General features: G+C 40.3%; 1 protein-coding gene across 1 annotated transcript; it reads left to right on the top strand.

Annotated features, from left to right (window-relative positions):
- Nucleotides 1-2,786: 2,786 nt before the first annotated feature.
- LOC119427307 (serine/threonine-protein phosphatase PP1-beta catalytic subunit) lies at nt 2,787-24,485 on the top strand. Its single transcript, XM_037694889.1, has 8 exons — nt 2,787-2,874; nt 5,550-5,681; nt 20,018-20,248; nt 20,337-20,441; nt 20,564-20,635; nt 22,361-22,512; nt 22,881-23,015; nt 23,105-24,485. The coding sequence occupies exons 1-8, from the start codon at nt 2,823-2,825 to the stop codon at nt 23,207-23,209; spliced, it is 984 nt and encodes a 327-aa protein (XP_037550817.1). The 5' UTR covers nt 2,787-2,822; the 3' UTR covers nt 23,210-24,485.
- The last annotated feature ends 1,361 nt before the right edge of the window (nt 24,486-25,846 follow it).

Raw genomic sequence — 25,846 nt, forward strand, 5'->3', positions numbered from 1 at the left:
AGAGCGCGCTCCCAGAGCACCAAGGAAGCAAATACTTTTGAAATGCAGCTGATTTGACCTATAAAGTCCATTTATTAAGGACAAGTTAGACTGAGACACACATTTACTGTAATTTCGAGCAAACAAATAATAGTTTTTAGCTGCTTATCTTGTAAAATTTTTGAAGAAATGCACGGCGACTCGTCCCTCTGCGCGTTCATGTTTCCGCGTACCGGCTTTTGAAAATACATCAGCTTTGACTGCCAAAGTGCATTTATTAAGGAAAAGTTAAACAGAGATACACCTTTACTATAATTTTGAGCAAATAATTGTTTTTAAGTGTTAATCTTGTTAAATTCTAGTTAAAGTCTTCCCGTGCACGCCCCCGCGGCCGCCATTTGGCGCCAATCGATTTTTGGCACAACACCGGCCCACATTTCTGGGTTGACGCGTAATAGATGTGACTTATACGGTGAAGTGACGGATTCATGGATTTTTCCATTTAATTATACATTTTTGGACTGATGCGACTTATACGGTGATGCGACTTATACGGTGATGCGATGTGTACGGTGGAAAATACGGTACTCATTGCAAATGATCAAATTGAACGTTTAAAAGTTATTGAGTGTTTACTTCAGTTGTATATATGCAATTCTAAATGCAGGTACACACTCAATGTAAACATGATTCTTTTATTATCTGCATACTTTACATATCTGAGCAAAAATATGTATCGTGCATCAAACTTATCGAACTTTCCTGCAAATCACCACTGTTGACCTATTTTCAGCCTTTTCAGCTGTTTCTGCAGATAAAATAACACATGTGGTAGTTGGAAGCTAAAATTTGCTTTATGTGATGACACAAAAATCATAAATATGAGAAAAATATAGTGCACATTTTTATTACTTTGTGATTTTTTTTTACATTGCAATGAGTACCTTTAACTTAATGCTGCCTTGTTTGAAGCAAGTGTTTGACCAGACATTTTTTTAGAAAAATGATAACGTGAAGGAAGATGCACATGACATGCTGTACTGTTGAAAATATGCATTTAGAACTTTCATATTATTTTATCCAGTTGGTTTTGTTTGTTTTTGTTAAATAATATTATTGTGTTCCATTTCTCACCTATTTTTAATAAATAATTTGTGATAATAAAGCTAGAAAATCTGTGAGTGCTCATTTCAGACCAAAAGTGTTTGTCCACACACCATATTATAACATGGTATGATGATGATCATAAAACAAAGTACTGATACTTATATTTGTAAGGTTTATCCATCCGTTATTTGTTTGTAGCTCTTCCGGGGGAATTCCGAGGCGTTCTCAGACCAGGTTAGTAACTTTATAGTTTCTCCAGCCTGTCTTGGGTCTCCTCCTAGGTGGACATGCCCGGTACACCTCCCTACAGAGACGTCAAGTTGGCATCCTTACCAGATGCTGCAGATCCTTACGAGTACCACCCCCAAACACCCCACACTCAGCTTCCTCCACAGAAGATGTGCTGGTAGGATTGAGAAGGTCTTAAAAGTATTCCTTCCATTACTGCTTGAGATCAGCAGCACCCTACCGTGACTATGTTTGGAAAAGTGCTGCTTCCACTGCCTCAGCTGACATGACTACAACGTCATGGATCTGGTTGCTGGTGCCATGTGCACTTTATGTTGGTCTGTATGGACGAACCGTGACTAGCACAGAAGTCCAACAACAGAACACCACACGGGTTCAGATCAGAGAGGCTGTTCCTCCCAGTCATGTCCCTCTGGCCGCCACACCCATGTGCATTGAAGTCCCCCAGCAGAATAATGTAATCCACAGCTGGAGCACCTACAAAAGATTACAAGATGGCTGGATACTTAGAACTGTTGTTCAGCGCATAGGCACAGACAACACCCTTTTCTTTTCAAACGGTTGAGATGAGCTGGACTCAGGAGCTCAGTCCTCACCTCCTTCTACAGGTGTGCAGTGGAGAGCATCCTGTGCTCCAGCACCAACGTGTGGCATGGAGGCTGCACAGCTGCAGAAAGAAAAGCTTTGCAGAGAGTGGTGAAGGCTGCACAGATGTTGGAGTCAGTCTCCCCCCCATCACAGACATCTACACCTCCAGATGCAGGAAGAGGGCCACCTGCATCATGAAGGACCCCACTCACCCAGCACACACATACTTTGCCCTGCTCCCCTCAGGAAGGAGGTTGAGGAGCATCAAGTGTAGAACAACTAGACTGAGGAACAGCTTCTACCCTCAAGTTAAATCCCTAACCAGGATAATCACTGTAATGACACTTTAATTGGACATTTGACACTTTATCTGTGCTGCTGATTTTTTACCCATAAGCTGCTGTGTTCATACCCATCTGCTCACAGCTGACTCATGTTCAGGCTGCTGTTTAATATACCTTATTATATTATTATTGTTAGCGTACCTAGATCCTTATATACTGTTTATTTTTTATTTATACTTTATACATATATATTGCTTTTTGTGTGTAAATGGAACCTTGAGTACACAGTTTTGTTCCCCCTCATGTGCCACATGTGATGACAATAAAGTCTGCTTGAACCTTGAATAGAGACTTTAAAGAAATACATTATCTGTGTCTTCTGTAAAAATTCTCAAGTGAAATTTTGTCTAACATTTATGATTGAGCCTTGTTAATATCAGTCAGCTCGTTCTCTAATCCGCACATACTGCATATTACCTCTGGGCGCAGTGAATATGGGTTAAAAGAAACCACATTGCGCGTCTTGCAGGGTCTCTGTGTTTCCGGTTTAGTCGTTTCTCGCCGCCAGCGCCCCCTGGTGTCCACAGAGGGAGCGTGCGCAACATCAGAGTGAAGATGGCGGAGGGTGAATTAAACGTGGATAGCCTCATTTCTCGGCTCCTGGAAGGTAAGCAGTTACATTTTAGTTTGCGCTCTTAAACAGAGGCGGTTGTCTGGACTCTTTGACTCGGCTGTAAATGATCTAGGACGCGTTGCCTTCCAGAACGTTGTTAGCTGGAAGCTAACGTGCTGTAGCTAACCGTGCTAGCCGCTAGCCGTGTTTATAAACAGCTACATGCATGCGCAGTTCTCGGGTTGACTCATAAATCAACCATTGCATCTATTTTAGTTTCTTAATGAACTTCAAGGTTGATTTGTTTGTGAAACGACTGGTTTTCAGTGGGAGGGGCAGGGACGTTTCCTACGTGCGTCGGACTGATTTGTTGTAACACTTAAAAATGCAGGAATATTATTATATCTTTGAAAGCTGCTCAATTATATAAATTTTATTGGGCTTAGATTGGTGACTGATCTGAATAATGTTTTAAAAAAATAAGTGTTTCGATTGATAAACCAGCAGCTGCAAATGTAAAGCTACAATTGAATTTGATTAATCATTATATCCAGATCAAAGATGAAATCAGTGTTTGTGTCTTGTTAGCAGGTTGCTGTGGTTCAGAGCACTCATGCTCTAAAATCCCCTTTAGTTGTCTGTTTGCATTGGTCCAACATAATGAAAGTCGTTTCAAAGCAGCAAAACAAAAAAGATTAGACAGTTTTATTATCTCTTTGTAAAGACATGTATACATATACAAACCAAATCTGTGTGTGGCTGCAGTTTTTAATGATCTCTCGTGAACAAACTACTTAAAAAGCGACCAACATCCAGGATGGATCGCGTTCCAGCAGCTCCTCAGAAAGCAGATTTGTGGGTTCCCTTGTGATCAACTCTTGAGTCACAGCAGTAACAGACAACCTGTCCTTGGCTTACTTTCCTTCTGTATCTGTGACACGGATACCGAAGGACCATCCAACAGGATGGGCAAGGGACCATATTCTGGGCTGTCTCAGACATAAAATCTCATTTGTTGATTATTTTTTAAACGTCATTAGACATGTTTCACTCATTTAGTGTAGTTTTGCACATTTGATCAATAACTTCTTGCTGGAAAAGTATCTTTTCCATTTGCTTTAAAGCCAAAATTGTATCCAACTGTTCAAATTTATTGGAAATGAGGCAAATTAATCCCAGGATTCTTATTTCTAGCTGTATTTGCTTATATATTTTTTGGCAGTATATTATCAGAGACTGCATTATGTGTTCTTGGTTGTATGGCATTCTTCTAAAGTAGTCATGATGAAGACTGTAGGTTTGATATTAAATCTTTTGGTAAACCCACGTGTCAGTCACAGAACTTAATGCAATTAAAACTTAATGAGCTGAGTGTTGCTTCACTCTTGCACAAACAATGTTGTAGTTTGTGGTTGTCACAAATCCTTGTCATTGCCCAGAACCTAAGCTCATTTAAAAGTGCCAGCCGGTAGCGTGTCAGAGTGCAACCAATAAAAAGTTCAGTGTTGGAGCTAAGCAGCTAAGATATCCCAGCTTAACTCACCCTGAACCAGTGAGGTCTGGTAAAGAGCTCAACTTCTGCAGGGTCACGCTTCATGCTCTGCACGGCGTTTAGGCTTAAATAGGATGAAGAATAAGAACAAACAATATGAACTGGGCATGTTGGAGCAACACATGTTTGGAGCTGTCAGGTTCATCGCCTGTACAGATTAAAATGTTGCTGTTTCTCTTCTTGTCACTATCTTATTTGCAGGATTAATTACATATAAACAGTGTTCAAATCAGCTGTGGAAACATGTGGGTGTACCGTTACAGATGCACAACAAAGAGTTCAGCCTTTCTGAGTTTGCAGCAACTTATCCATTTTTAACTTCTTGTTTGGGCGTCCTGGACATTTTCCTCCTTCACTAAAAACAAAAAGGGGTTTAAATAGATTTCCTCTCTGACTAAAGATGTACTGGTATTTGCTCCACAAGGCTCAACAGCAACCCTTTACTGGACTTTTCAGTGGGCGTCCTGCAGTAAGGCATTACAAAAATGGTCACTTATTATATAATTCCTCCTTTGTATGCTCATGAGCTTGTTTTCAGGCCTAAACAGAGTTTTCACTCAGTGGGAATTTAACTGACGTGACATTAGGATTAAATTCAAAGAGCTAAATTAATGCACTTTGGATTCAATTTAACTTTTTTTTTTGCATTACATCTTTAATTAACATCTATTTAATTAATATCTAACTACAGACACATGACCATTTTTAAATAAGCAAATGCCTTTTAAAAAAAACCAACTATTTTCTACCCTGCAGACAAAATGTTAAAGAAGTTCTTTTAAGGAATAATCTCACATCTCCTTGTATTTCGGTTGCTGACTTTAGCCAAGGTTTGCGTTTCTCGTCTCTTTTCATAGTTGTAAGATGAATCTGAGCTGTGGCAGAATTTCATAAATGTACTTTAAGCCAACATTGCAACTATAAACCCACACAGCAAACTCCTCCTACAGCTAAAGCAGTGGAGTTTTGAAATATGACTGAGACTACGCAGTTATGAGATGCAGAATGATTGCACCCACAGTTTATCTGCTTGGAAGATGGTTTTCTGGTTCTGTTAGAACTTTCCCTTAAGTGAAAACAAACCAGTGGCTTCATTGTGATTAAGTGAGGGGTGCAAGGGGCTGTGCTGCTTGAAATTAGTCATTGACGATCTTTTAATCTCTCTTTCTCACTTTAGTGCGAGGATGTCGTCCAGGGAAGATAGTTCAGATGACAGAGGCTGAGGTCCGGGGCCTCTGCATCAAATCCAGGGAGATCTTCCTCAGCCAGCCCATCCTGCTGGAGCTGGAGGCACCCCTCAAGATTTGTGGTCAGTGTTATTCTTTTATGTCCGTGTTTCTACCACAACTGTAGGATGGGTTCGTTCTCTGTCACCACAATGGATTTCCTTCATTTTAAAAGTGGCCAGAGCGTGATTTCTGTCATCCTGTGCAAATGATGAGCGGGGAAAAAGTGTTTTGTTGTGGCCCTGGTAAAACCATCCAATCTAATGATGATGCAGGGATTAAACTGATGCTGCTTTCAACCAATAAAGAAAACCAAAGTCACAGTTTGACCCAGTCAGAGCAGGGCGGGTCGTGTTGTCTGGTTCATGGTGAGCCTGGGTGTGAGCAGCAGAGAGAAACTCCAAGGAGGACATCCTACTACCCTAACAGAACCACACACCCTTTCATGAAGGTGATGACATGGAATAAATTAGTAAACGTCTGCGTATTAAACGTATGTGTTCACACATGACCAGTTCACTGCAGCCGAGGGAGATACCAGAACAGATTCACCATCACCCCGCACCGCACCCTGACCTCCCTGAAACTGTTGAACCTTAAAGCTAACTTATTATTAAATGTTAAAGTGTTTGGCATGCCGTCATCATATAGACATTTGCAGCCTACACGCTAGGAATGTGCGATATGGCATAAAATTCATATCACGATATATATTGTAAAGAGTGGCGATAACGATATATATCGCAATATGTTTTTGGTATAAAACTTGCAACAGGAATGAAAAAAAAGTATAGGGTGTCCTTTTGCCATCATCTATTTTGAATTAAGAAAATTCCAGGTCCAGAGAGTTTTTAAATAATAAATAAATCTTCTTTCTTGTAGTGCAAAACAGTGCAAAAGATATCAAATGTAGTTTTAGCCATCTGTTTTAAACTAAAGAATATGTTGTTAACTCTTAACAGTTATTCTCACTTAATAAATGAACAGCAACAGAGCAGCATTTTACACTGAAACACTTCACCCTCCAAACCTCTAGTGGGCGACTCCTGCTTTAATGGAGAGCTGACACAGAATGAGTCTGTGGCTTTGACCAGAGGGTCCCGCAGTAAAATCACACACCACAGCGTTCTTATCACACATCAGAGAGCAGGTTTCTCTAAAGCTGAAACGCTTATTTCAACTTTCGACGGAAAAAAAACAAAAAACTTTTGTCTCCGAAACTGTGGTCTGTTTGTCAGGTAGTCTATGATCCAGGTGATTGTTGAGGCCTCCACCTGAGTCTTCTGAAGTTTCTGACAAAGCAAATCAGGCTGGATTGTGTTAAATGCACTGGAAAAAAAAAAAAAGACTTTTGATGGAACACAGCATTTTGCGCATCTGTCCGAATACGGCAGCATTATGGCAAGCCGGCTGTAGTTAGCTTGTAGCTTCGCTACTTAGCTCTCGAAGAAAAGACTTTAACACCACTTGCACAGTTTTCAACAAAAAAAAAGTAACGATTAAATCTGACAGCTCTGATTTTACATCAGACACAGCATTACTGCGGTTAGCCGGTAGAAGACAGATCTCTATCGTAGGCTAAACGTCTGTCGTTTCTACCGTGTACCGTTTTTATCGTGCATTCCTACTATCAATGGATTTTTTTCTTCCCTGATGGCACGGACATATTCCAAGATGACAATGCCGGGATTCATCGGGCTCGAACTGTGAAAGAGTGGTTCTGAGAGCATGAATCATAATTTCCACACATGGACTGGCCACCACAGAGTCCAGATCTTAACCCCATTGAGAATCCTTGGGATGTGTTGGAGAAGGCTTTGCACAGTGGTCACAATCTTCCATCATCAATGCAAGATCTTGGTGAAAAATTAATGCAACACTGGATGGAAATGGATCCTGTGACATTGCAGAAGATTATGGAAACAATGACACAGTGAATGCATGATGTAATCAAAGTTAAAGGTGGTCCAATGAAATATTAGTGTGGGACCTTTTTTTTGGTGGTGACTTTTTTTTTTTGGCCAGGCAGTGTATAAACTAAGATATACACTAAACTAATGTCCAGTGGTACATTTAAAGATCTAAGATATATGCCAGTCACTAATAATGCAACACAATACATCGAACAGCAGCAGCACGATTCTCATAGGTTCTGTTCGAATATAATTTACACGCTTAATGCGAGCAGAGTCAGGCTCAGAGCTGACCCCAAAACTAACATAAACTGGAATTTATTTGAAGCATGCAACAAAAATACAAAAACAAGGCGCCATCAGTGAAAAAGAAATAAATCTCCAGCAGCATGGTCCTATTGGCAGAGTGGTCCTGATGACAGTGAGGTTATCTTAGCAACATGGTCCCCCCCCCAGACTGTCCTCTAGAACCAGGTCCGGCAGACAGAGAACATCCAAGGTTTCCCCGCAGAACTGAATGAGTCCGTGAGTTGGATCCATGCAGGCAGATGGAGGCTCATGGAGACAGCCGCCATGACAGGCCTGAGCCTGAGGCTGGAAGGACTATCGGGGTGAAGGCCACTGGCCGATAGTCATTCAGACCAGTCACTGTAAAGCTTTTTGGGACTGGGATGATGGTGGCAGTCTTCAGGCAGGTGGGAACTGTCTCCAGGGTAAGTGAGGGTAACTTTCACCTATAGAGACCATTTGGTGCATCATAAAGAGGAAGGTGCGACAAAGAAGGCCCAAGACGATTGAACAGTTAGAGGCCTGTATTAGACATGAATGGGAGAGCATTCCTATTTCTAAACTGGAGAAACTGGTCTCCTCTGTCCCCAGACGTCTGTTGAGTGTTGTAAGAAGAAGGGGTGATGCCACACAGTGGTAAAAATGGACTTGTCCCAACTTTTTTGGGATTTGTTGACGCCATGAAATTTGGAAACAACAGATTTTCCCCTTAAAATGATACATTCTCTCAGTTTAAACTTTTGATCTGTGATTTGTGTTCTATTCTGAATAAAACATTAGATGTTGGCACCTCCACATCATTGCATTCAGTTTTTATTCACAATTTGTTTAGTGTCCCAACTTTTTTGGAATCCGGTTTGCATATTATTTTTTATTTTTTTTATTTCATAAGATGTGCCATTTTTGTACAACAACCCAGATGCTTGCAGTGCAGCACATTATGACATCACGCACGCCATTGATTTTAGATTTTTGAAAATTTACAAATTTGCACTGTTCAAGTGTTGTCATTGTGTTAGAGTAAATATCATGAATAAATTTGACATTAAATATAATCCAAGTTGAAGTGTTACATCATTTTCACTCTCCTTTTTGGCATCTGCATTTGGTAGCAGGACAAACTGATAAAGACCATGCAGGATATTGTAGTATTTTTTAGTGTGTGTGTATGTGTGTGTGTGTGTGTGTGGGGGGGGGGGGGGGGATATAGGTGCAGAAAATATTTGAGTCAAAATATTTTTTTCTGCTTTAATCCATATAATTACATCATATGTTTACAGACAGTGTTTTCTTAGCTTTTACTGTTTAAAAATGTCTTTGACCTCATTTAAAAACAGAAGATTTAGCTCTAAGTTGTAAACATTAAATAATGTAAAGCTATTTAGTTATTACCTCTTCTGTGATGGTCCCTAATATTTATTTAACTATTGTTTTTTTCATTGCAAATCCAGTAGAAAACAACTCTATGCATTCAACATTTCCTTCGCATATATAACTAACTAATAAGAAATGTGCTGGGTCATATAGGGCTGGGTACCTTTCTAAAAAAATTGGTGTCGGTTCCTGGACGGTTCTTTTTTCGGTACCAATTTTGTAATTAATATTAATTCTAACAAGAATAAAATTACGTTACACATTACAGTACAACTCGTGAGTTTTATTTTTTTAACTTAGGTATTTCTATTCCAAGCAGTTTTCTTACATTAAAATAAACAAATAATTTCCAGTTCAAAAGAACAGTTGCAAACAACAAGTGACACTTCAGTGTCTAATGCTCACTGCTTCACACTGAGGACCTTTTCACTTCACAGTTTTTCTTCAGAAACATCAACATTTCTGCTTTCTCTGGACACAAACAAGCCCGCTCCTGGCTGGTGGTGTCTCCAGCAGTAGAAAGTGTTCACTCTGAGGCTGTAGATGATGATTGTTGCACACACAGATACCTGGTTGTCAGTTTGACATATTGTCCCTCACATTCCACCAGCAGGTCACTGGATTCACTGAGGTTAGGGCTGATGCAGACTTCTGCACCTCTGTGTCTCTTCCTGAATCTTCTCTGTGGTTCTCTGGGGTTTAGGGCTCTGATCATCTCCCTAATTGACATGAGAACAAAACATCAACAATAACATGGTTGTGTTATTATTGCTAAAAAAACATTATCTAGGCTGAGAGATAAAAGTTTAACTGGTCAACAAAATCCTTTACACTTTACTTACCTCCACCATGCAGCCTTCACTGTAGAAAAGACAGCAAACTTTTAACAGCAAAGTCTGTGACTGTCCTGTGGCCCCCACCTCGCTTTTCTTTTGTCTCTGTCCTCACATCAGGGTCAGAACCTCCTGTGAGGAGAACATGAACATAAACAGTGAACATTAGGTGAACTGTTTAAGTAGCTGACTGGATGGATGAGCACATTTTTACAAGAGCTCCATCTGTTACTGTCAATCTTTAGTTAGCTTCTGAGTTTAGCTAGCTACGTAGATCAAATAATTTTACACACTAATATCTTAAAGTTAGCGTTATTTCACTGCAATGTACGTGTTAAGCTGCAGTAATGTTAACAAACTTAAACTCACCAGCTGAAACACAGACACAGAGCCGTCCTCAGGAGTTCTTTGATGAAGACGAGTCGGGCCGTGGAATGTTGATTCAGTCCGTTTAACACACACAGACTGACTAACGCTGGGGAGGCTGCTGTCCGTCTGTCTTCTTGCAGAGAAACACGGAGCAACTTTCTGCTCGTGTGTTGTCAGAGCCGTTCGACAACACGCGCTGCACATGTGAACCCGTCTGTGGGCGTCACCAGCACCATAAACATACATTATACATAGATTAGGTGCGGCAGCTCTATACAGCTCTGGGTGTAAACACGTAGTCTGTTTGCTATATGTCTGCGTTTTACCTGCCTGCATGCTGAAACCACGTGACACATTACAGCCAATACCGAAACTTGACATCAAAAAAAGAGTGACGTTTCAATCCATACACCAACTGGTGCAGTTCGGTCGGTGCCATTTAAGAACCTTGATTCAGTACTCAGCCCTAGGGTAATACCATAATTCATATGTATGCTTTAAAAAAATCTGTGTTTTATACCAAGAGGCTCTGCAAAATATCTTGTAGAAGCCCTGAAGAATACGCTGCTGTGAGAAACAGCACTTTGTAAAAAAATAATTCCAGTTTTAAACCTCTTTACCTATTTATGGTATTTGTGTTAATATTCAAATGTTTAGTTTATTGCTGTTATCAGAGCAGCACCAACGCCACCATCTCAGAAACTTCGGGGAAATGTTGCAGTGTACAAGTGGATTTTTATTTATGGCTTTCATAAATGTCAAGTGACGTTAAGCACATTTGAAATGTGCATCTCCTGCACAAAGCTACTGAGGAGCTGAGTGCACCGACGACAAACTGTGCAGACCACAGAGCTTTGTCTGCACAGCCACAAGCAGTAATCCATTTCTTTAATGGATCCCATCTCAGAACTCCACTGCCCTGTTTTTATAAAGAACTACATATATGCATTTATACATCAGTGTTTTTACTGATTTGTACAGTTGTTAGCTAGTTGAAAACAAGAAAACAAACCTCAGTAATCTGTCTTAACAACATCCATTAAAAATGACTGCTATTCAATTCAAAAATACTTTATTAATCCCAGAGGGAAATTATATGTTGTGGTAACTCATCATCCTGGTTTCATTAAAGAATTGTTCTAGATGCTGAAGACTGTGGTCAGGAAGGATCTCTTGTAGCGGATCTCAAGAAGCCTCTGACTGAAGACACTCTGTTGTTGTATGACAGTCTGATGAAGAGGATGCTGAGGGTTGTCAATAATGTTCTTCATTTTATGAAGAATCCTTCTTTGTACAATCATCTCCAAAGGTTCTAGAGGAGTCCCCAGAACTGAGCCAGCCTTCTTTATGAGCTTGTTGATCTTTTTTTAAGTCACTTGCTCTGGTGCTGCTCCCCCAGCAGATGATGGCAGAAGAGATAGCACTCTTTACAACAAACTTATAGAAGATCTGCAGCATCTTGCTGCAAACATTGAAGGACTTCAGCTTCCTCAAGAACCAGTTCCCTGTACTCAGCTTCTTGTCTATCTCTGATACACCCGACCACTGCAGAGTCATCAGAATATTTCTGCAGATGACAGGAGTCTGTTTTGTACTGGAAATCTGATGTGTACAGAGTGAAAAGGAATGGTGAGAGTACAGTTCCCTGTGGTGCTCCTGAGCTACTGACCACCTGGTTACACACTCAACCCTTCAGTCTCCGAAACTGTGGTCTGTTTGTCAGGTAGTCTTTGATCCAGGCGATTGTTGAGGCCTCCACCTGAGTCTTCTGGAGTTTCTGACAAAGCAGATCAGGCTGGATTGTGTTAAATGCACTGGAGAAATCAAAGAACATGACTCTCACGGTGCTGTCTGCCTTTTCTAGATGACAGTGAGTTTGCTGAAGCAGGTGTATGATGGCATCTTCAACTCCAAGTCCACGCTGATAAGCAAACTGCAGTGGGTCCTGATATGTGCTTGTTTGTCTAGTCATGTGGGTCAGCAGAAGTCTCTCTAGGACCTTCATGATGTGGGATGTCAGGGCAACAGGTCTATAGTCATTGAGGACTGATGGGTGAGGTTTCTTTGATACTGGACCAAGGCAGGATTTTTCCACAACACTGGAACCTTCTCCTGGGTCAGGCTAAGGTTGAAGAGGTGCTGCAGAACCCCACAGAGTTGCTCTGCACAGACCTACAGGACTCTGGGACTGACACCATCTGGACCTGCAGCCTTATTCCGGTTCATTCTCTCCAGCTGCTTCCTCACCTGACTTCTAGAGACGCAGAGGGGGGAGGCAAAGGAGGTATCAGTATCTTCTGATTTGGTTGAAGACCAATATGTAGAAGAAGAAGGGTCCATGACTGGGGTGGTAGATACAGTATTTGAGGTGTGACAGGACAGCCTTGGGTCAAAGGAGGGTGGTATGTCTGTTTGACTGTGGGCAAGAGAGGAGGATTCCGAGCTTGTTCCTGAACTGCTGTTCAAGCAAATCACTGCTATTTACCTTTTTCTGGCTTTTCTATATGTCTTCTTTCCAGGACTTTTTAATCTCTTAGCGTAGCACTGCAAGCAACTAGGGACAAAATAATATCTGTGCCATTCCTGAAGACACCAGTTCTTTATCTCTTATGTGGGTGTATGTTTGAAATTGTTTTTGATTAGGAGTACATCAACTTCAGCTAATGTGGCCTGTACTTTTAGCAACAAATGAAACATTGTTTTAAATTCAGTTCAGTTTATATAGCGCCAAATCAAAACAAAGTTGTCTCAGGGCACTTTACAGAAACATTCACGTACATAGAAAAGTAAATTAGTAAAGTTCTCTATCTTAAATTATTCAGATTTGTTTTGTTTTTTGTTTTGCAGCTGTAGCTCAGTGGTCAGTGCTGCTGTCTCATAGTCGTGAGGTTGCAGGTTTGAGTCCAGGTTGCATCAGGAAGGACATCTGACATAAAACAATTGCCAAGTTTTTCTCGTGTATTTGGTTTGCGGTGGCGACTCCTGAAGAAGGGAGTAGCAGAAAGAACTACATTTGTATATATTTTTGTCCACTGAATGTTGAAGGAGTGATGTCCTCCATGTTGGATGTTACAGTAGTAAATATTTTTCTCTCTGCCTACCTAAATGTAGATCTGCATGAGGTATAGCAGATAGAAAACTAAAATGACTTTATTAGCTTATTTTCAGTTTTACTCAGGTACCTTTAACTTGCTAACACAGATTTTCTGAGCACCACAATTTAAGATCCAACCAGTGAATTATTAATTATTTACAAAGGCTCCAATTCTTTTCTGTGTTCCCACACAGTTAAAAGACTTTCTCTCAAGTGCAAGTTTACCCATCTTATATTTTTGGATTGAGACGCTGCACTTTCAGAGAATTGGTGAGAAAAGATTTCAGTTCAGTTTATTTATAAAGCACCAATTCACAACAGAGTTGTCTCAGGGCACTGAACAGGAACATTCACATACATAGAAAAGTAAATTAGTAAAGTTCTCCATCTAAGGAATCCAGCAGACAAGTTGAATCTTCACTTCATTACAGTCTCCCATCCTGAGCAAGCACAGTGGCAACAGTGGAAAGAAAAACTCCCTTTCAAAAGGAAGAAACCTCCAGCAGAACCAGGCTCAGGACAAGCGGCCATCTGCTTTGACCGGCTGGTTTGAGAGGACAGGAAGGAGAGACAGACGGACACAGAATGAAAGGTCCAGATGTAGGTCCAGGTGTACCTGAAATACAAAAACACATTAGGATAGAAAAAATAATTACCAATACAAAACAGTTAGAGCAGAGTAAGTAAAGACAAAGTGAAGAAATGTGGTCAGTTTGTCCTCCAGCAGTCTAAGCCTATAGCAGCATAACTAAGGGATATCTCAGGAAACCCAAGCCAACCCTAACTATAGGATTTATCAAAAAGTTAAGTCTTAATCCCAGTCTTAAAACTGGACAATGTGTCAGCCTCATGTACAGAGATTGGAAGTTGGTTCCTCAAGAGAGGAGCCTGATAACTGGAAGATCTGCCTCCCATTCTGTTTTTGTAAACGCTAGGAACCACAAGTAAACCTGCAGTCTGAGAGGGAAGTGCTCTGTTAGGAAAATAAGGAACAATAAGATCTCGAGTATAAGATGGAGCCAGGTTGTTAAGAGTTTTGTTTTGTAGGTTAGAAGTAAGATTTTGAATTCATTTCTGGATTTGACAGGGAGCCAATGGAGAGAAACTAAAACTGGAGAGATATGATCTCTCCCACTAACTCCAGTTAAGACTCTAGCAAGACTTTTTAAAGAAGTATTTGGACATCCAGATAATAAACCATTGCAGTGGTCCAGTCTAATCCAGTCTAGTTCCTGTTTTTTAGTTTTCTACATTCGCCTTTGAATCTAGCTGTTTTTTGTTACCTTTTTTTAGCCATCCTATTTGTTTAAAAAAAAAAAAAAACTGGAGTATGACTTTTTATAACTGTTTATTGTTGTCGCTGTTGTCCATTGTTGTCATCATTCTTTGTTGAAATCAGGTCTCTCTTGTAAATGAGTCCTCGAGGCTCAATGGGATTTACCTGTCTGAATAAAGAATGAATGAAAAATAGTCCAGTCTAAACGTGACAAATGCATGAACCAGTTTTTATGCTTCATTTTTGGACAAGATGTTTCTAATCTTGGTGATATTACGCAGGTGGAGGAAAGCGGTCCGTTAACATTTTTAATATGGGGGCTAAAAGACATGTCCTGATCAAAAACAACACCAAGATTTTTAACATTAGAACTGGAGGACAGATTAATGCTATCCAGAGGAAGTGAAAGACTAAGAAATTCATTCCTCAGGTGCTCAGGTCTAAAAACCAAAACCTCAGTCTTGTCTGTGTTCAAAAGCAGAAAATGTAGTGTCATCCAGGTTTTTATGTCTTTAAGACATGCTTGTTGTCTAAGTAGCTGATTGGATTCATTGGGTTTAATGGACAAATATAACTGTGTATCATCAGCATAACAATGGAAATTTATCCCATGATGTTTAATAACTTTACCTAATGGAAGCTTATAGAAAGTAAAGAGTATTGGTCCAAGCACTGAGCCCTGAGAAACTCCATGACTAACTTTGGTGTATGAAGATTCATTATTTACATTTACAAACTGTAATCTATCAGATAAATATTACTTAAACCATTTTAGAGCCGTTCCTGTAATTCCAATATCATATTCAAGCCTCTGTAGTAAAATATTGTGATCAACTGTATCAAATGCAGCACTGAGGTCCAACGGGTGGAGAGGGAGACCACAATGTTTTTCACTGAAAAAGATGCTGCATTCAGTACCATCAAGGAATGATTTGTGTTTGGCCATTTCAAGGTTTTATATTAAACTCTTCTTATATTTCCCAGTTGTACCTTTTTGTTGGTCACAGGAAATGTAATAAAATATTTAAAATAAATCCTTGATTTTGTTTACATTTATTGTTGGTTTGTTATTTTATGAGAAACGCTCGTTAGGGAGTTCCTGTGGAATTTTCAACAAAGATGTATCACACAATTTGCAAACAAGGCATTTTAGTAGAAAACATCTTTTAGTTATTGATTCACAAACGTGCCAGAGTCTGAGCTGCCAACAAATGTTTCCTAAAGATGTGATACAAGCTCATTTTATACGTGCGTGCAAGTTTTCAAATGGTAAACACAAACTTTATGGACATGAGTTGTGACTGAATCAGAGACGAGCTTCAGAAATTGTAGAGATATTTAATATGTTTTTGTCTAAAGTGATGTCTTAATGTTAATGTTTAATAATACATTCATTAAAAAAAAACGCTTTTACACTTTTTGCTGTCAAAACAGAATATTTAAAACATCAGAATTATGGCTGGACGATATGGCCAAAACTTCTGTCACGATATATTTTTTAATTTCGGTTGATAACGATATAATTCCGATATTGATATAAACAATATAAAAGCCTCAGAAAAACTGTACAAAGTGTATCAATAATTCATCTTCACCTTTTATTTGTATTTAGCCTTCAAAGAATTTTGAAATCACGGTCAAATATAAAACTCTCAACTTTGTCAATATGAATAGTTGTAACTTTAAACAACAACATAACTTAAGCCATGTAGCAACACGTCTGCGTTTGCTGCATGGGTTATATGTTGTAGGACGCCGAATTTGTCCTTCCTCTCTTATCAGTTATGTCATCTGCTTTCTCTTTGCTTGTGAAAGCTTGTTCAGTCACATTCTGACGGTCGTGGGAACTCATTTAGAAGAGAAAACACCGCGCGTTGAAGCCTAGCCTAGCCTAGCTTGCTACCGCTGACTCCTTCTAGCTGTGGTGTACGTCACCACACACTTATGTAGTTGTATCACGGCTCGTTCTGTTAGGTTTGAAACAGCTGCCGGTGAACTCGAACAGAAAAAGAAATGTGTCAGTGAAACACTGTAAACATAGCATAATGTAAATTGAAATATAGAAAATGTGCTTAAAACGCATATCACTGTTATTGAATAAAAGTTTATCGTGATATATACCAATATCAAATTATTATCCAGCCCTAATCAGAATATTTATTTATTCGTTTAAAACAAAAAATGACTATAACCACCACTAAGAACAGGAATTCTTAGTCTTGACTTGTTATGTGGTTATCTAGCAACTACACAGAGCGTCCAATAATTCTCCATCCATTGAGCCTCCATCTTTTTTCTTTGATGATGGTTCTCAGAACACTGACTCAGCCCTGTCCATTTATATACCTCTCATTAGATGGTACATTAATGGACATGAAAATGGTACTTCCTCAAGTTATTTAACAGTCAAAAATGGTGTACCATAAGGCTCAGTCTTAGGACCTACCCTCTTTACAATCTGCGAAGGTAATGTAGGTCAGAGCATCCCTGATGCATCCTTACATTTCCATGCTGATGACACAGTTGTTTATTGTCAAGCTAAAACAGTTGATAAGGATTTCCAGCTTTTGCAATCCACCTTTGACATCATCCAGTCTGATTTGTTGCATCTCAAATTTGTCCTAAATGCCGACAAAAACCAAAGGGATGTTTTTTACAAACGGGTAGTTGATCCCAGCATGCTTCACGTGGAAAACCTAGGAAAGAAACAGAAAGTTATTTTTTTTATTTATTTTTTTCAGAAATAGATGCTGTCTAACTCTGAATGCTAGGAAATGCCTTGTAACTGGCATTATAACTATAACAGGTTTTTTTCTTCCCTCCATTAACTGCAGTGACATCATTTACATGAATGATCCTACAAGCACCTGCAGATGTTGGATGCTGTCTATCATGGTGCACTAAGATTCATAACTGGCTGTAACTATTATTACTATTGTTCTAAAATTGCGCCGCTCAAGGTGGCTGCATGTTGGAGCAGCTCAGTTACTTTCATTCTGAGATTTTGCTTTTGGAAACTTTAATTCCTCTTTTTCTGGATGTAAATCATATTTTTTTTGGATGATTGTTTCCTCTGGTATCAGATGCTGTGCAGCTGGAATGATTTTTACTTAAACTTTTTTAGTTTTGGACATTTGTTATGATGCGTAACCATGGCAACAAGGCAGTTTTCTACAACCAACAGCAGCTGATTAACATCTCAAAAGCTCAAATAATATCTCAACTACAGCCCCAAATCTCAAATTAGTTGAGAAGGATGTTCTGTGGATGCATTCTCATCTACCTGCCAGCTGTGCTCGAGTGCTTGATCACTGAGATCCTGGAACTAGCAGGAAACACGGCTCATGACAGCGGAAGGACAGGATCGTCCCTTGGCACCTACAGTTGTCTGTCCGCAGCGACGAGGAGCTCAGCAGACTGCTGGGAGGAGTGGTCATCGCTCTGGGAGGAGTTCTGCCCGGCATTTGGGCGGTCCTACAGCCCGAGGGGAACCGAGAGGTCAGCCGAGTCTGGGCGGCATCTGCAGCCAGTTTCTTAGGATCCACTGTGGGATGGACCTTTACAAGAGATCCTTCCTGTCTACAGCCATCAGTATCTATAACATCTCTTAATGAAATGAGGATAACGAGTTACAACAACAAATTATTTCCCTTTGGGATTAATAAAGTATTTTTGAATTTGAACTACCGTACCCATCACTGCACCCTGTATTAACTGGACATCATTAACTTCACGCAGACTCTCTCACTGGTACATTTTCATCTTTAAATCACTTCTTGGTCTGTTGCCTTCATACATCTCCTCCTACATGTCTCTGTGTGAGTGCAGCTACAGCGTGCGCTCTCAGGACATTATTACCTGCAGTGTTCCCTCAATGAGGACTGAAATAGGCAAAAGGACCTTCTCCTCCTCCGCTCCCGTTTCCTGGAATATCTTACAAAAAGATCTGAAGCTCTCGACCTTGACCTCTCTAAGTGGCTTCTGCTAAGTTCATGGCAAAAACCAACTCAACACATGTTCCTGTTTTTAGTTTTCTACATCGCCTTATAATCCAGCTGTTTTCGCTACTTTTTTTTGGCATCTTATTTTAATTAAAAAAGAAAAACATCTGTATGCCTCTTTTATGATTGTCTCTTGTTGTCCACTGTTGTCATCACTCTTTGTTCAAATCAGGTCTCTCTTGTAAATGAGTCCTCGAGACTCAATTGGATTAACCTGTTTAAATAAAGGTTGAATGAAAACATACATATTTGACATAAATAGATCGTGGACATGTTAGGGCTTGGTGCAGATCAGCCCAATCATTTTCTAACAGTACTCATCTTGTAAAAAGAAGATTTTAAAAACAGAGTGAATTTGTGATGCAGCCTGATTTCCTTGTACGGTATGTGCTTAAAGAAGTGTTTATTTTTGAACATGGGGGATTCTCTACTAGCAGCTTTCTATGAAGTTACTTCTGATGGAAAAGGCGTGTATGTCCAGGCTTTAAAATAAAAAAATAAAAAATCAGTTTTCTACGGCATTTGACAACTCTCAGTGGAAGACTGCAGTGGATCTCAGACACCCAGAACTGTTCATTAAATCATCTATTTCCAAAACAGAGGTTTGCTTTTGTGTCCTTGGATGCAAATTAAAATAGGTTTGGCCTTCAGTTGCACATGTTTTGGTGCCAGCTGTGGTTTGGTTTGGTGCACATACTGCTGCTGGGCATTGTAAAATAGAAAGACATGTTGTCTACCAGCCCTGTGAGCTTAACATTAAACATGTTTGTTGGTCATTTTAAACTCTGGACCCGACAGCTTCATAATAAATAAAGACTGGAAGTTATTTTCATTTGTATTTGTCAGTATCTTGTACTGTCTCGTATATAAATGTGCTTTGTTTTTGGCCACAGTAAAGATGGTTCTTACTGTCCTGTGGTATGGCTCCTTTTAGTCTTCTGTGTCTGGAGCATTTAGCTGAAATTAGAGCAACTCTTCAGTTGGAGCAGGAAGATATAAAAAGAAGCAGGTCTTGACCGGGCGATGAAACGACTCCCCCCTGCAGAGGACGGGTGCAACTCCAGCTCATCTGCTTTTCTCATGTCAGAGATAGAAGAGGTTGACCCTAAATCCTGAGAGAGATGCTAAAATTAAAGCGAGTTTGTGTGTTTTGTTTTTGAGTTTAACCTGGATTAACTGGTTTTGACTCCGCAGTCGTTCACTTTCTGAGATCTTACTTATATACAATGTATTTGCTCTCAACATTTCATGGATCTCATGTTCTTTCTCAGGTGATATCCACGGGCAGTACACCGATCTTCTGAGGCTGTTCGAGTATGGCGGCTTCCCTCCAGAGGCAAACTACCTGTTCCTGGGTGATTACGTGGACAGAGGGAAGCAGTCTCTGGAAACCATCTGCCTTCTGCTGGCCTACAAGATCAAGTACCCGGAGAACTTTTTCCTGCTCAGAGGCAACCACGAGTGTGCCTCAATCAACCGCATTTATGGCTTTTATGATGAGTGTACGTTCGCTCAGAGAGTGTGTATGTTTACACGACTGCTCTGAAGTGTACGGTGTTCGCTTCATAAACTGTGTTTGTGTGTTTACAGGCAAGCGGAGGTTCAACATTAAATTATGGAAGACATTCACAGACTGCTTCAACTGCCTCCCCATTGCTGCAATTATTGATGAGAAGATCTTCTGCTGCCATGGAGGTGAGGGGCTAAACCTGTTCACGAATCTAGAAATCTAAATTATAAAGTGTTCTTCCTGTGGTTTAAAATGTGTGTAAATGTAATCTCTATAACCAAATGTAATGTCTGTGTGTTCTGCTCAGGGCTTTCTCCTGACTTACAGTCCATGGAGCAGATCCGCAGGATCATGAGGCCAACAGACGTCCCAGATACAGGTACAGCTTGAGTCTGGGTGTACCATATTTTTCACCCTACAAGTCGCAATCTTTTTGCATAATTTGCGTGCCCTGTGACTTATACGCCAAAGCAACTTATTTATGGATTTTTCCATATTTATGAACCAGTTTTTGGCTGAGATATGACCGTTTTCATTCATTCTGACTGAAAATATGGAACACTACCATTTTCAGTCAGTAGATGGCACTCTACCTGTATGGCATGCTGTTGTGTCATGTAATAGGTAAAAGTGGCTATTAATGACGCATTCGGCTTGCCATACTCTGCCACCATCATCTGCCTGGAGCAACCGTCAAATCAGCTTCAATTCGCTTTTCCACCCCAGTGAAATGAAGCTGATTTGACCATTGAAGTGCATTTATTAAGTAAAAGTTCAACTGAGATTAGAGATTCGCGATATTGGATTTTTGGCCGATATCCGATATGCTGATAAGTTAAAACTTATTTGGCTGATAATCGATGCCGATACCAATATTTTATGTACTTTCCTTTGTCAGAACATAGCATCTTATTTAGACTTATTTACTACAACTATTGTGCAACAGCTGTAAGAGCTGGTGACCTATATTCACTAACAGCCATATTCATAGCACTTTGACTTATATTAAATGAAAAGTGTTAAATGTTATTTATTAGCATCAGTCACCTGCGATGCAGTTTCACTTGTGGAGGCTTGTTCCAGGTTCCTATAGCTGCAGTGTGGGATCCTCTGCACTCCTGTGCATGAAGGACAGACTTTTTAAGATCAAAGTTTTTGTCTATCCATTGTGCCGTAAGACCAATCATGCTAACGGGGCTAACACGACGTCTAAATGTCTGTGGTAAAACTCACCAAGTGCTTTTGGCTATTAGCTTCTCCGTGATGTCGGAAGTGACGGCTTGTATATCGGGTACGGCTACGTCGGAAAAATATCTCCGACTGGGGACGATGTAGCGAGGCTCAACGTAGTCCAAAAATCTTTGGAATCCGACATCCTCACTAATGAAAAATAAAACTTCCACGCCGCCGACATTTTGAATATTACTCTCCGCCGTGAGCTTGGGAAGGCGCACGTGACGTCATCACGTTGTGCTGCTGCTGCAGGAAAAAACAGCGTCTTTTATATCGGCGAGGTATTTTAATGGAATAGCCGTCGTCTGATATTGAAATTTAACGCTAATATCGGCCGATACCGATACCATGCCGATAATATCATGCATCCCTAACTGAGACACACCTTTACTATAATGTCAAGCAAACAAATAATTAAGTGTTTCTCTTGTTAAATTCTTGTTAACCTCCTCCCGTGCACGTTCCTGCGGCCACCGTTTGGCAGCCAATCGATTTTTGACACAACACCGGCCCACATTTCCGTGCTGCCAGCGGTGACGTGTAACAAATACGACGCGTCAGCGGTGATGTATAATAGATGCGACGTATTTATAAATGTTTCCACTTTATTAGACAGATTTGGAGTGATGCAACTTATAGGGCGGTGCGAGGTTTACGGCAGAAAACACGGTACTTTTAGAGAATACTCGTACTCAGTCCTGAGTATCTTCACCCTGTCTGGATTTCTGCCTGAAAAACGTTTAGTTTAAATAAAATAAAAAAACAGCATTTCTCTTCCTGATCTGAAAACTTTTATATCAGCAGTTCTGTGTTTTCTCACCATCATCTGGTAATGATGCCTTTTCAATACTCCCCCCGTGTGTCCCATCAGGTCTGCTGTGCGACCTGCTGTGGTCAGATCCTGATAAGGATGTGCAAGGCTGGGGGGAGAACGACCGTGGGGTCTCCTTCACGTTTGGGGCGGATGTGGTCAGCAAGTTCCTAAACCGGCATGACCTGGACCTGATCTGCAGAGCCCACCAGGTAACGAGGAGCGGAGCTCAACACTGTTGTGGTCCAGCTTCAGCGTGATTCTCGTCCTCTAGTTTTTTAACTAGTTCAACAAATCATAAATCAAAACATTCAGCTCTTTCAGGACAATCCTGCTATGAATTTGGGCGTTGGTGCATCTTTAGCTTTTTTAAATATTTAGCCCTTTATGCCATTTTGTTCCTCATAGAAAATGAATTGAGCTCATTTTACATCCGTCAAATCTTTAGATCTGTTTACAACCTTTTGCTGCTCCTTTCTCTTTTTGTTCTGGTTCAGCTGCTTTCAGCTTCCTTGTGCAAATTTAAACTTCTTTTCAGCTACTTTCAGCTACTATTTAGCTGTTTTATGTCTTCAAACAGGTTGTGGAGGACGGATACGAGTTCTTTGCCAAACGCCAACTGGTCACGCTTTTCTCTGCTCCAAACTACTGCGGGGAGTTTGATAATGCAGGCGGCATGATGAGTGTCGATGAATCCCTCATGTGCTCCTTCCAGGTGATTTTAAACAAACTAAACGTTGTTTTTCTGGACGGACTCGTCGCCATAGAAACGCTCGCTCACGTGTCGTACTTGTTGTCTTTAAGATCCTGAAGCCCTCGGAGAAAAAGGCCAAGTACCAGTATGGTGGTGTCAACTCTGGTCGGCCTGTCACCCCACCCCGCACCACCCAAGCCCCCAAAAAGAGGTGAACTGGCAGCTGCAGCACCCCGCCCCCCCATTTTGTTCATTCCTGGTTTGCCGTCATGGCAGCCCCTGTAACGCCCCCTGAAGAGACGAGGCTAATCAGAAACACCTTTCTTAATGTGTATGTGTACATAAGCTCGACGTGTCAATCTGTTTATTTATTTTGACTTTTTAATTTGCCTGTGTTCAGATTTATTTTCTAACAATCATTTTGGTGGTTTTCCTTCCAGTGCTATCGAAGGTTTTCTGAAGTGTTGTGTAAAGAAAAGCCTTCTGTGTCGTGGGGGCAATGTGACCAAGTTACAGAAAACCTTTTTATTTTCTTGTCTCTGTAATAAACAAAAATTCAACTTTATTTTGACTTCTCAAAAAAAAAAAAAGAAGATATTTCATGTTTGTCTCATTTTGATAATATAGTTTAGTGCAGAGCTGAATTCACAGATTAAAAACAACTCCCACTTTCAACAGATTACAGCATGCGCCGTGCACTTGGTGATTTTTGTGCACAAGTGTATTCCGATTAAAGTGCACGTCCTGGTTTGTAACAGATTGAACGTGTTCAGACGCGGTGAACACAACACGCTCCGAGCATCGATTTCTCCTCTAACTCCACTCCCACACTGAAACTGCTGCTGGCGACCTTTTCTCTCACTGGGAACGTTTCTCTGGTTGAACCTTTTTGTAATAAAGCGACGAGTAACGGTTTTGATTACGCTGATCTGACGCCACGCTTCAGCAGCACAAAAAAAGAGCCTCGTAAAACTGCTAATATCTAAAGTGTTTGTTGTGATATGATGCTTTTAGAAATAACCACCATGTTCCCCTCTCGCCTCCCAGTCCGTTGAGGTACAGTGTGTGAAAACCAGCAGAGGAGGGAGTGGGTGGAAGACCCCGTTTTAGCTTCTCTGTGACTATTCCACCACCCAGTGTACACATGCAGCGCTGCCGTAAAAAAACAGGGTACGCCACATTTTATTGATCCTTTCTCATAAATCAGGACGAAGTTTTCATTACTTACCAGAATAAAATGTGTCCTTTACTGTTCTGCTCACCCAAGGTTGCAGTCATTCTGGTTGGTGTGCGCTTCAGTCTCTGCTGCTCTTTTATAGTGAAGACGTTTTCTATTCTCCATCCTTATTTTTGTTGTTGCATTCTTTATTATCAGTTTATGTTAATTAGCTTAATTAATAATCTTGATGACAAGAAACAGGATGTTACTAAAAGCTGTTTAGCAGGTTGTACAAGTTTGTTTTGAAGTCAATAAAATGAATAAAACACAAAGTTACTGAAGTTATTGTTATTTTATTTCCATAAAGTAAAGACAAAAAACTTTGGGCCTCACAATACTTGTGATTTTATAAAATACTAAATCAACCTATAGCATGTTTGTTTCTTTTTTTCTTTTTTTTTAAGCTGTAAATACCGTATTTTTTGGACTATAAGGAGCACCAGTTTATAAGAAGCATTGAGCGAAAACCAAAATAGTCCATGCTCAATAATCCAGGTATACAATCCCAACAATTTTCAGTCAAGTCATCTGGACAGTTTCTTTTTTTGCTCAAACGTTTCACCTTCCATCCAGAAGGCTTCATCAGTCAAGGAAACGCCCAACACAAAATTGATTCTTCCCCCAAACAGCTTACTCCAAAGTGGAACAAACCAGTTATGTTGGTGCTAAGATGGTGTCTTTGGCACGCCCCCTCCTCTTGTGCCGGCCCTCTTCCTCGTCAACAGTCATGTCAAACTGGTTCAAAACCAAAAAGTTGGTGCTTAGAAAATTGTTGGATTGTATACCTGGATTATTGAGCATGGATTTTTTTGGGTTTGAACCAGTTTGACATGACTGTCGACGAGGAAGAGGGCCGGCACCACAGGAGGGGGCGTGCCAAAGACACCATCTTAGCACCAACGTAACTGGTTTGTTCCATTTTGGAGTAAGCTGTTTGGGAGAAGAATCAGTTTTGTGTTGTGTGTTTCCTTGACTGATGAAGCCTTCTGGATAGAAGGTGAAACGTTTCAGAAAAAAAAAAAAAAAAACTGTCCAGATGACTTGACTGAAAATTGTTGGATTACGTGAAAAGTTCATTTTGACAGATTTTTGAGCGAAGTGTACCTCATAAAATCTGTTTGAAGTTCATAAGCACAACCAGAATTAAGGCGCACCAAATTATAAGGTTCACTGTCGATTTTTGAGACAATTCAAGGATTTTAAGTGCGCCTTATCGTCCGAAAAATACGGTTTGTGGTGAACGTGCTTTTAAGAAAAGTCATATATAGTCCAAGATAACTTCAAACAGCAAAGTAGATGAAAATAGATCAAACCTCTTACTCGTTCTACAGATTCTGCACATTCTTGTTGCAAACACACAATACAGATGTAAACAAAGAGCATGTTGACAAAACTACCATATCGAAGGTTACAAGGCTTTTGCACTTCTTACGTCTTAAACCATCAATAAGTAGCTACAAGAAGCTGCTTGCCAAAGCCCTGGTATTACCACGTCCAAACTAATCCAGATCAAATGCCTGACGGTAACACGTGCACAAAAAAATGGCTAGAAAGAATATGTGAATCACCTGGAACTTAAGATGACAAACAAAAAGAGGCTACTGGTGAATTCTGGGAAAATAATATTGAGCTC

Source organism: Nematolebias whitei, chromosome 21 (genome assembly GCF_014905685.2).
Source record: "Nematolebias whitei isolate Nwh7 chromosome 21, NemWhi1, whole genome shotgun sequence".
Taxonomy (NCBI): Eukaryota; Metazoa; Chordata; class Actinopteri; order Cyprinodontiformes; family Rivulidae; genus Nematolebias; species Nematolebias whitei.

Excerpts from the sequence above, each read along its gene's own strand:
- LOC119427307 (XM_037694889.1), top strand. The coding sequence starts at position 2,823 with ATGGCGGAGGGTGAATTAAACGTGGATAGCCTCATTTCTCGGCTCCTG. Across the intron at positions 5,682-20,017 it reads GGCACCCCTCAAGATTTGTG|GTGATATCCACGGGCAGTAC; the intron begins GTCAGTGTTATT and ends GTTCTTTCTCAG. Across the intron at positions 20,442-20,563 it reads GATCTTCTGCTGCCATGGAG|GGCTTTCTCCTGACTTACAG; the intron begins GTGAGGGGCTAA and ends TGTTCTGCTCAG.